This window comes from Lithobates pipiens, unplaced genomic scaffold, assembly GCF_037356315.1.
Source record: "Lithobates pipiens isolate NorthernLeopardFrog02 unplaced genomic scaffold, aLitPip1_a1.2 Scaffold_13, whole genome shotgun sequence".
Lineage (NCBI taxonomy): Eukaryota > Metazoa > Chordata > Amphibia > Anura > Ranidae > Lithobates > Lithobates pipiens.
The window spans coordinates 75,739,091-75,751,771 of NW_027507718.1; the positions used below are offsets into that span (position 1 = coordinate 75,739,091).

The 12,681-nt window shown below is 40.4% G+C and overlaps 1 protein-coding gene across 3 annotated transcripts in view; it reads right to left on the bottom strand.

Moving 5' to 3' along the window:
- The window catches only part of ADAMTSL1 (ADAMTS like 1), a 1,178,053-nt gene that overhangs the window by 170,018 nt on the left and 995,354 nt on the right, over positions 1-12,681 (bottom strand). For all 3 annotated transcript variants that reach the window (XM_077475229.1, XM_077475230.1, XM_077475231.1), the window contains one exon: positions 4,223-4,307. In XM_077475229.1, coding sequence (XP_077331355.1) covers positions 4,223-4,307 — 85 coding nt within the window. The remainder of the gene's footprint in view (positions 1-4,222; positions 4,308-12,681) is intronic.

The following is a 12,681-nucleotide window of genomic DNA, read 5'->3' on the forward strand; positions in this document are numbered from 1 at the left end:
AGACTTTTCTTTTACTTACTTTCTGTACTTTTGATGGAAGCTATTACCAGAACAGAAAGTGAGCAGAAATTCCACTAACACATATTGTCAAATTACTAGGAGGAGAGGGTAATCTCCAAATGGGGACATGTATGCTGGTCATATAACTATCAAGGTGTAAATTCTCCTTACTTTGGGGAGATTTGTTTTTATTTCATGTCTTGTCATCAGGACATGCATCTCCCCTGTTGGGATAGAAGCAGCAAAAAATCTGACAGAAGCTATGGTTGGAGTTGTTCTTTAAAGTTTATGCACAGCTAAAAATTCTATTTCACTTGTGGTTAGAGTAGATAATGCTCTTGACCCCTTTCCAGTTTTTATACTGTCTGTATCACTTCAAAATGATTCCTCCTAACTTCCCATCCCAGGAACAATGCAGAATTGAAAGAGATCTCTCAATAGTTATCAGTTATTCCTTCTTAGAAAGTTGACTTGAGAAAAAGTTTTTCATTGAAGCATTTACCCTACATAAAACTAAAAACTGGGATTTCCCTTCAATTTCTGTACCTTCTCCACTCTATCCAAAACGATTGGCTTGATATACATTTTAAGCATTAGATAGGATATAGTGGGAAAATAGGAAACATTCCTGAAAGCTTCAAGTTTTCCTTTGTTTGTAATGAATACTACAGTAATAGATGAACAATCTTAGACAATATCTCACTGATTATGGCCATGCTGCCTCTGCTTGACTCCCCAAGACGTGCAGACGTTCTAACCACCAATACACAACAATTAATTGTTTCTGTTATTTACTAGTAAGATGAGTAATTAATAACTTTGATCAATCAATTTGTTATTGCTTCAGAACATGTTATACTGGTAGGATGGAGGGAGCCAGGTAGAGCAGACTGACCAGGCTCAGTGCCAGATATTAGGATAGCAATAAAATGTGAGACATTGTGTAATGGAGACGAGTACTAAAAATGTATGTAGGCTGAGCTCTATTGGTTTTCTAACTTTTATCTGACTTCACTGGCTACATGCTTGTTTTGAACACCTTGACTTAGCCCTAATGCTTTTGCAATGCCTGGAAACAGAATGGCATAAGATTTACCTTTTAACTACAAGCCAAAGTTACACTTAGCTACCATCAAATCAACTGCTAATAAAGCAGTATGTGATATTGACATGTAATATTGCTCTATTAAACCAATAGCACAAACTTTTTTAGTTTTGGCTGGAGCATGAAACGATTGAATCCCCTATTAGATTTGTTGCCATGTGTGTTCTATTGGGGAGATTTCCCATTACTTCCTCTCCTGTAGATACAACACTATGTTAGGGAGAACCTCTCCAAAGTGAGGGAAATCTCCTTAGAGAGTTGTTAGCAGAACACATGTCCCTGTTGGCATATGTCTCCACAATTACAGTGGAGATAATGGTCACCAGGACAAATACAAATGGTACATCTTCCCAGTGGGGACACAGACAGGAGCTTTAACTCTTCACCTTATCCAAAACTAAAATAAAAAGTGTTGGTTTCAGATACATTTTAGGGTAAAGTTAAAACACCATCTGTTACCTTTAGAACTCTATAAAAGAAGTGGTATCTGATACATGTGAGTCACAGCTACTGTACACAATTCTACCTACCTCTAATTCCATTATATAATGCACAATGGGTTTTATGTGTTTATTCATACACCTGACTGTAAATTGTTTCCAAGCTGGCCAAGCATAGTTACTCAAATTAAAACATAATAAAAGACACTAGTTTCATTGTTCAGTGTAGCTATAAAAAGGAGCACGTAAAGCCCAGCATCATATCCATTCTGCTTGCTAATGTGCATCATATAGGAAAACAGACCTGAGCATTGCAGTAGCTCCCCACATGTGCTTTGTTTGCAATATAATACAGTGTATATTAAATAGCTCTACACAGCAATTCTACTCCTCTGAAAGGAAAATTTATTTGACTACATCGAGATTTCAATTTCAACCCTGTAAGCTACTGCATAGACAGAGCAAGGAACTGTGCAGATCAAAGCTGTAAATTGCGCTCATTAATCATGCTCCAAAGGGAAACAGTCCTAAGCTACATTTTAATAATAGCATTTCTAGTTTCCTTCCAGAAACACTGTGGTTTCAGTGCTGAGTACTCTAGCATCATTTCCTTTTAGTGACTTTCCAAAACCTCTACCTGAATAATTACCTGCAAAAGAACCCACTTTATATTTCCTCACAAATCAAATTCACGCCTCTCTTTTCCATTAGGTTTTTTTTTTTTTTTAAATCTGTATATTAAATGATGGAAGGGGCCTGCTAAATAAGAAGCTTATAATAAGGTGTACTCTTACTAAAGTGTGATACAGTCATTGTACTTTTACCGCATGGGAGAATGGCAAAAAGTATTTTACTAAACTGCAAAAATACAAAGGAAACCACAAGGTTCATTGCTTCCCATGTACATTCACATACATCCCATAGATTAGCATACTTTTTTTTTATAACAGGAAGGATAGAAAAGTGCCTGCTTACTAAATTGCAGGTTCAACGTTGCCAGAATACTGTGGATTTGAAAACAGGAAAAACATAATTTATCTACAAATCCAAAGTAGCATTAAAAAGGACCTATATTTAAAATATTGAAACCATATATTTACAATCTATTTTGATAAAAAAAAATGTGGCTGTCCAAAAGGGGTTCATTAGCACAATAACTGGGTTAAAGCAATTTGTAAAAATTGTACCTTTTAAATATAATTCCTGTTTAAAAGCAGCAGAGGACTTCTGTATATGTCACAGTGTCTAGGCATACTAAGTTTTTCTATCCTCACAGGAGCCTATTAGATGCTTTATATCATCAGAGTCTTTTCCTGCAAAATCTTACTTCTGATTACTGGATTATATTGATAGTACCGTCAAGGATGGGGTCTAGGAATAGGAAGAGTTGCCCATTATAGCTTGCATAGAGTGACCGCCTTGTATTTATGCAGTACTGTGAAATGGATAACAAAGTGGGCCTAGGCAGATACAGAATGCCTACCGTAGGTTGCAACTGACTTTTCCAGCACTGTTTGACGGTTACACAAGTCTAAGGCCGCGTACACACGGGCGGACTGTTCGCCCAACTTTGTCCGCTGAACAGTGTTTGGGCGGACAGTCCGCTCGTGTGTGGGCTTTCAGCGGACAGTTTCAGCGGACAGTTTGACGGACAAGGTTTTTCGGAATTTCCGAAAAACTGTCCGCTGAAACCTTGTTTCAGCGAACAGTCCGCTCGTGTGTAGGCTTGTTCGTCAAACAAAGTTCCGCGCATGCTCAGAAAGGATTTTCACGCCGAAAGTTATAATGCAGTGTATAGGACGTCGTATTTTTCGTCCCGTCGTACGTGCCGTTCGCGTCATCGCGCACGGTTTCAGCAAACTGTTCGTCCGTCGTGTGTGGCCATGTCCGTCCATGCTAATTTTGAGCGGACTGTTTGCCGAAACTGTTTGACGGACAAAGTTGGGCGAACAGTCCGCGCGTGTGTACGCGGCCTAAGTCCACTATTAGTGGAAAATTGCAGGGTTTGGTACTGCTCTGAATTAAGCAGAGCCCTCTGATTCCTCCTGTATTGAATTGTATTGTAACTGTACTGTCTACCTTTATGTTGTAAAGCGATGCACAAACTGTTGACGCTATATAAAGCCTGTATAGTAATAATAATAATTGAAAATGTTCTAAGGTGTTATATTAGGAGGAACAAAGCTCCCCATGTCTGTTGATCACTGTTGCTCAAAATGACTAACTCTAATGTAAATAAGTATAATACCTGGGCAATGAGAACCAGGCAGAATTTGTAAAACCCAAGTAAATTTTACACAATAAACTAAATTTCCAACTTTACTTTGTCTTTAGAACCTTTGTTGGGTTTTTATTGCCCGGTGCCTGTTCAGAAAATTTCTTCCCATTTACTGTACTATCCCTATGATAAAACTGTCACAAGAACAGGTAGTGAGGGTAGATGTCCCTAAAGGGGTACAGGCAATCAATGTTATATCTAGAGTTACACTTTATATATTGCATTAATTAGTTGCCTACTTTGCTTGGAAAATTATAGGAAAGATTCAAATACTTAAAAAATAATTTTTCACAGAATCAGATTTAGCTATACCGGAATGGTAAATAACAAGTAACACTCCTTTAAAACAGATTTAAAAATAATTACAATTACAGGGCAACAGACAAATAGGGTACTTACGAAGGCTCCTCAGATACAGCTGCTGTTTCTTCTAATTCCTGCGCTTGTTTATACCATGGTAACTTGGCCTCTACTGGTAGTTTTTCTGCACAAGTTAAAAAAAAAGCACACGTGGTGAAAACATTGCTTCTTTTACTGGAATTTCATCAAAATCATCTATTATTAGGAAGAAATACCATTAACTGAAAATAAACACTCATCCAAAACAGAACTCATAAAAAAAAGAAAAGTCAGTTTTCTACATTTAGCCTCTTTTAGTTATAGTTATAGTTAGAATTTGGCTCTCTTGTTGCTCTGAGCTGCCTTTTCCCATGATGCTCCTCAATTTGACAAGCAAAGGTTGTCATCCTAACCAGTGAACTGGAATGACTTAGACACTGAGATTATAGGTTCCAAGCTCTATTTCCTGAGAAACCCCAACTGTGAGTACATTGTTTTGCAGCCACAATTTTGACATGATGGTAGTTATAGAGGTAGTCGGAAATTGCAGAATACTTTATGCTGACTTGCAATAATCACTGATGATTGCTGCATAAAAGGCTCTATAAAGAAGCACACATATATACTAATCACAACCAGATTGGCTGACTATAACAAGATGTGATATCTTTATAAAAACACTTGTTATTAGCTTGAATGGTGGAAACTTAAACAGAAAAAAGTTGACTTTTAATATGCAGTACAGCAGTAACGCGTTAATGATGGCACACAGCTATCACATTACAGCAAGCCGAAGTGTTTAAAAGGTAATATAATTTCCTCTGCTTTAAGCAACACATCCGGTTTATTACAAGGAATCTCCTGTCCTTACAAACATATGTTAAAAAGATAATAAGCTGTTCAGAAGCCAGAAACAACCATATTGCGATACAAAAGAAAAACCTATAAAAATAAGTAGGCCAACAAATTCTGAAGACACTTTACAGATGTAATATAAGACACAAAATGCTATCTGTGAAGGTAACCACAATGATGCTTTAAACATTAGAGAATGGAAGCAGAGCTGTTCCTTTCAAACAAAATGACGGGCTGCACATGTTTTGCAGAGAGGTGCTCCAATGAGATCCAAAACCCATCTTATCAGCTCATCGACTGCACTGCATGTGAAGAATGAGGAACATATTTTGTTTGGTTATCACTGATGAAAAACAGGACACAGAATGTCAAACACACAGTATTACTCTTCAATTCATTTTTTTTTCTTCCAATTAACTGGCAATATTCTTCAGGTTTTTCCTCTCAAGGTAGTAATGTTCATGCAAGGAATTCATTAGCTAACAAGGGTGACTGATCTTGATCCAATGTTATGGCAAAATGTTGTTTCTACCATTTCCTCACATATGGATATGGCTTTTATTGTTCTCCTTGTCATGGCTTGAATAGTGATAGGGTAATAAGCTGCGCCTACGCTGGCCATGAACGGGGTCTGCTAAATTGAAAGGTATTTGAGAATGTTGTCAGTTCACATTTTGTGGAGAAGGTGATTGCAAAAAACAGAGATGAGACATGGTTATACTTGTGATCTGTTGAGGTCTGACCTCTAGTCTCACTGATCTCAGTGTCTAAGGTATTGTGGCTAAAACCTTCAGGTCAAGTAGCCCACAATACATTGCTGCTTTATATTTCACTGACTGTTTTTGACAAGTAGTTGTCTAATACTTGTTATATATTAACTCATATTTATCATCATTATTAATAGACATTAAAATGTCATTAAACAGCATTTGTAGTCATAGTCTACACTTGGAAATGCGATACCATAACTACCAAGGCCTGAGGTCTGCCTTGGCCTAACTGGCCAGTACGCCTGAAAGAGAGGGCATACCCAGAATGTATGAATATGGAGAAAAGTATAATGTGTATGAGAAAATGTGAAAATTGGGGGAAACGGGTGGGTGAACCCTGAACACAAGCCAATGTGAATCAGACAGAGGAGGAGGAGATATATGCACCCCTCAGACTCCTCCCACATATGCAGGCTAGCCTACGGCCAGCCTTCTTACTTGTAGTCAGAGTCTTCACTTGGAAATGCAATGCCGTATCTACCAAGGCCTGAGGTGTGCCTTGGCCTAGCTGGACAGTACGCCTGAAAGAGAGGGCAAGAGACACGAAAGTAGGTGTGATGAAAAGCTAGATGAGAGGTAAGTAACAAACCGTCTAACAGGGTAGTGCATGCCCGGATGGCTACAGAACACGGATCCAATGTATCAATGCTGACAGGATAAACAGCAACATCCCATGAATTGATACTGAGGAGGGACCCCCTGCTTGAAGCCAGCAACTGCCCAGAACCCAGATGAATATCCCGTGGTTGATTCGGATGAAGCTGGACTCAGAGAAAACCCAGACTTGGGAACAAATTGCTTGTGCGTGAGGACAGGTGAGGGGAAAGGAGCAAGGGCTGACCCGAGGAACTCTTGCAACATAATGGCAGAGAAGATCAAACACTTTGAATGGACACCAGTTATGTAACGACGTGAAATTCCTACAAACCCCTAGCCTTTCTATGCTTGGTATGGGGAAGTTTGAGAGGATAAGCCGCAAAAGGACGACCTGCCAGGAGTATACAGGGGTCTGAAGTGCTGGATACCAGATGGATGTGTTTGATGGTGTTGGTGGATTAGGCGAATGTGCTGTGGCAATAAGCACTGTTTAAACATGGAGAACCCTACCCGACACCCAGAACCTGGTCCCACCCTATATAACCCGGGACGAGCTTCTGCTTGCGACCTGACCACCAATTTGAATCTCGGGAATAAATCTCATGGCATGACACAGCATATCCAAAGTGACAGTGAGCCCCCCTATTTGAAACAGGCCAGGGGTTGGACATCAGATGACTGGTCTGAACCCTGAACAAGCCGACGTGAATCAGGCAGAGGAGGAGGAGGTATATGTACCTCTCAGACTCCTCGCACAAATGCAGGCTAGGCTATGGTCAGCCTTCTTACTTATTAACCACTTCAATACAGGGCACTTAAACACCTTCCTGCCCAGACCAATTTTGAGCTTTCAGCGCTGTAGCACTTTGAATGACAATTGCGCGGTCATGCTACACTGTACCCAAATGAAATTTTTATCATTTTTTTCCCACAAATAGAGCTTTCTTTTGGTGGTATTTGATCACCTCTGCGGTTTTTATTTTTTGCTAAACAAATAAAAAAATACCGAAATTTTTTTTTAAAAAAAATGTTTTTTTTGTTTCAGTTTCAAAACTTTGTAAATAAGTACGTTTTCTCCTTCACTGATGGGCACTGATGGGGCTACACTGATGGGCACTGATAAGGCGGCACTGATGGGCACCAATGATGTGGCACCAATGAAGTGGCACTGATGAGGTGGCATTGATGGACACTGATAGGTGGCACTGATAGGCGGCACTGATGGGCGGCACTGATGGGCGACACGGATGGACACTGATAGGTGGCACAAATTGGCACTGATAGCTGGCACGGATTGGCATGGATGGGCGGCACAGATGGGCATGGATAGGCGGCACAGATGGGCATGGATAGGCGGCACAGATGGGCACGGGTGGGCACTGATAGGTGACACAGGTGGGCACTGATAGGTGGCACAGGTGGGCACTGATAGGCGGCACAGGTGGGCACTCATAGGCGGCATTGGTGTTATACTGTACTAATAGATGCCAATCAGTGCCAAACAATAATGCATGCCAATCAGTGATGCCCATTGTGGGCACTGATTGGCATCCATTATGGGCACTGATTGGCATCCATTGTGCTGACTGGCATCCCTGGTGGTCTAGGGGGGATTACCTTTTTCTGGGCATCCCTGGTGGTCTGGTGGCGTCCCTGGTGGTCCAGTGTGGGCACCCTCGGGGGGGCTGTGCTGATAATCGATCAGCACAGACCCCCCCTGTCAGAGGAGCAGCCGATCGGCTCTACTCTACTCGCGTCTGACAGACGCGAGTGAGGAAAAGCCGATCACCGGCTCTTCCCATTTACACTGTGATCAGCCGTGATTGGACACGGCTGATCACGTGGTAAAGAGTCTCCGTCGGAGACTCTTTACCGAGATCGTAGTTGACAGGTGTCAGACTGACACCCTGCAACAACGATCGCTGCGATGCGCGCCCCCAGGGGCGCGCAGTGGCTCATAATCCTGATCACGTCATATGACGGCCGGTCAGGATTATGCAACCACTTTGCCACCGTCAATTCCCTATAGGGCGGGCGGCAAGTGGTTAAAAACCATCAATAATCGCTGTATTACATGCTGTTCATACTCAGTCACTATGAGATTAGTTTTCTGTATTCTGAAAAAAAAACTGGTTGATCCAGCTGTTTTCTATCCCCACCTTCTCTTCAGGTCCCCAATTCAGCTAGGAAGTTTGCAGAGCAGTGTTCAGTTTTCATTGAGTTTCTACACTAAGAATTTCCTCCCTATCTAAGCAGCTCGTGTTACTATACAGTCCCACATGTGGGCATATACAGAGAGATAAATAACAGCCCACTCTCTCCCTTCTCCTCCATGCCCACTAACCAGCTAAACACAATGGGGGTGGGATATTACATGTAAAATTGATGGAGGCTTCACCTCCCTCTTATTTTAAGACACAGGCTGGAGGGGCGTGAAGCAACCCGTGACTGGTAGCAATCCATTTATTGCCAAAAAATAATAAATATTTGAGTTCAAATATATATATTTGTATCAAGATTTAAAACAGTTTATTGATATGAATTATTTATTTTTACTCTGTATTCCAAAGACTGTTTTGTTATTATTTTGAACATGTGACCAGAAGCAGAGGACTAGAAGCTCCTCCTGCCTATATTTCTCTGCAGACAGACTGGGAAAGAGCTGGATCATGTGACAGATGTATATCGATTAGGAAAAAGGTAGTTTTTTTTTATTAAAATAATTACAGTGCCATCATCCATATTCAGAAATAGAAGGGACAATGTAAATGAAACAGTTTGTGTTTAGTATCACTTTAATTAATGTTAGCTATTGATAAGATACTGATATCTTGCTACTCTATAATATGTTGTCATGGTAAAACAAAACAGAGTTTAGAAAATCTACAAAGGCAGAGATAGTTGGGCAAAACAACAGGTTTCAGGTTAAATAACTATACTTCCAACAATAACTTCACTGTAAACATCCCAGCTGAACAACTGTGGCAGCAAAAGACTTTGCTATGATAAAATATTCAAAGGCCTAATAAAACAGCCAGGTTTCCTTAAAGCCCAATCAAACTTTCTGTTTAAATTAGCTAAATACATTCCAGCTACTTCAAAGCAAAAGGTGTGCAAAATATTACACTTTATTTTTAGAAAGCAGCCAAAGTCTGAACTGCAAAGCCAGTCCCTTGCTAGCATGCTGCAGAGGACCCCTGCTCTTTGTGGAAAAGCAGTGGCCTATCTGCAGAGGAATGACACAGAGTCAGACCTATGGCTCTCAGCAGGGAGCAAGCACTTTTCTAATAGAAGAGTTATAGGTCTGATTCAACAGACCTCTGCAGAGAGACCACTGTTTCCCCATAAAGGGCAATGACCCTTCTCTACAGGAAACTGGCAGGGGGCTAGCTTTTTTACTCAAGCTGTAGCTGCTTTTTTAAAGTAAACAAAGAATTTGTGCATCTTTTGTTTTGATGCACCTGGAATGTATTTAACTAATTTAAACCGAAAGTTCAATCAGGCTTTAAAGATCGGCAACATAATAAGTGTTAAGATGCTGTATATGCCTGTAAATGTTATTAACTAAAGCTTCATGCACGTAGATGTTCAGAGGCCGCAAAGTCTTCTAGTGTAACATTTACAGTGCTAAAGGTTCTGTGTACAGCCGCCATTACAAGTGAATGACTGTACACAGCCGCATTTGTGTAAACACTAATTGCTTGTGGATCGGCGTTTACCCATCCATTCATTAACAGAAGATTTCTCCAAACATGAAAGTGGCGCATTTGGGTAAATACACTGTGTGCACATGTGCAGGTAAATGCTGATCCTTATGATGCCATCGGCATTTACACTACTATGACCAGTACAGCCATTCACTTTTATTGGCAACTTTACATGCCACCTGCAGCTTCCCAAGAGCCAGAAAGTGCCAGTGATTCTCTACATGATTATGTGTATGACGCCTATTTATGGGTTTTCCCATCTTAATTCCCATGATTGAGATAAGCACATTTTCCTATTAATTAGCAAAAGTTGTCAGGGTCTTAGTACTTGGGCTTTTATTCCTGTCAGAACTGCTTTTCTCCCCAAATAAATCAATGAGAATGAGAAGAGCAGCTTAAAACAGGTTAATGCAGTTTAGAATGGATGCTTTTGAACAGGGTTTTAGTGCTAGATTTGCCTCTCCAAAAATGGAATTTACATAATGTGCCCATAATACTATACATACAGTAATTTTTTATTTTAGGTTATCCCTTAATCTGAGAAAATTACTGCACCAGGAAAATCAAATCCTGTATATGACTGTAACTCATAGCAAACATCAACTGTCAAGACTTCCTCCACTATACCAGTGATTGATATGTACATTCGGGATTTATTTATCTATTATGTACTTTTAATTGTATATCCTCTTGCCGTCCGCGCTATAGCCGAATGACGGCCACAGTGCGGACCTGAATTTTCGGAAGGCCGTCGTATGACAGCCTCCCCTTTGCACGCGCTCTGCGCACCCCCTGCAGGGCGCTGTGATCACTGAGTCAGTGAGACTTGGGTGATCACAGATCCGAGTCCCGGTCCCGGCCCCTTACCACATGATCAGCTGTCAACCAATGACAGCTGATCACATGATGTAAATAAAAGCTCGATAATCTATTTTTTTCTTCTCACGCTGAAAAAGACGATCACCAGCTTATCTGCAAGGGACATCGGTCCCGAAGTGGAAGAGGCAATTATGCCTCATCTGTGCCCACCAGTACCCCCTGCCAGTGCCACTTGCCATTGCCATCTGCCAGTGCCCACAGTGCCCACCAGTGCCACCTATTAATGCCCATGAGTGCAACCTATCAATGCCCACAAATGTCACCTATCAATGCCCACTAGTGGTGCTAAACAGTGCCACCTAGCAGTGCTGCCTATCAGTGTAACCAACCAGTGCTGATCAGTGCCCATTATTGCCACCCAACAATGCCCACCCATCAGTGCCAATCACTGCCACCTATCCATGCCCATCAGTGCCGCCTCATCAGCATACATCAATGGAGGAGAAAAATTACCTGTTTACAAAATTTTATAACAAAAACAAACAACATTTTTTAAAAATTCTGTCTTTTTAAAACATTTTAACAAAAAATAAAAACCACAGAGGTGATCAAATACCACCAAAAGAAAGCTCTATTTGTAGGGAAAAACTGATAAAAAATTAATTTGAGTACAGTGTTGCATGACCACGCAATTGTCATTCAAATTGCATCAGTGCTGAAAGCTGAAAATTGGTCTGGACAGGAGGGGGGGGGGGGTTCAGTGCCCAGTAAGCAAGTGGATATTAACCAAAGCAGCCAAAATCACTGACATGTTTTAGAACAGCACTGATGATACACACAGAGTCCAGACCCTAGGTCTCCTTTAAAAATAAAATGGACTAAGAATATTATATTTTAAACTGATAACATAATACAGCTTTTATCCTAACCTATGTGTATAGACAGAGATAAACATGGTATTTTGAGGGTTGCTCACATAATGCATTGCTTTTGAAAACTCTTATAATTTAATTTGAAGCAGCAGAGCATGAAAGGCATACCTGTAAGCCCTTCCTAACCACATTCTTAATGAGCAAAATGCTGTTTATAGAACTCAGTATTTATTTACTACAAGGAGTTCTCTATCCAATAGTATCAGTTATCTGTAATAAATGTATATTGTAGTCTTGGTTTTGATTCACTCCTTCTACATATTTAAACCATTATGCTCAGATTTAAAAAAAAAGTTCCATCTATGCTAAGGTGCAATATCTTTATCAGTATAAATAATGGAAAATCACTGAAAGTAACAATCTTCTTGTTGTGTTACATCATATATTGGGGCAAACTCCACTAGGGCTTAACGCAATGGTTCAGATGGGTGTCTGGAGACTAGCAATGGAATAAATAGTGTCACAAAAGTATATTCTTTGAGATATCAAATTAGCAGAACTCAACCCCCGCCAAACCCAAAAACCTGTATTGGGTACCACAAGCCCCCTGCAAATTCATAGCTTAAAAATTGTAAAATTAGATATGGCTTAAAGTGTAACACTATATGTACGATGAGATCATAACATCTTACTGTTTCAATATTATTTTGGAAACTGATAAAAATGTACCTGCAACTAAAAGGTCAAGCACTCCACCTACATCCTTATGTGGCAAAATAGGAAGAGACTTGGGGAGTGGCATACACAAGGAGGATCAGAAACAAATATGGCATATTACACTACATTGCCCTATCAATGCATTGGCTAAAGAATCCAACTATAGGCTGCTTATGGGATGG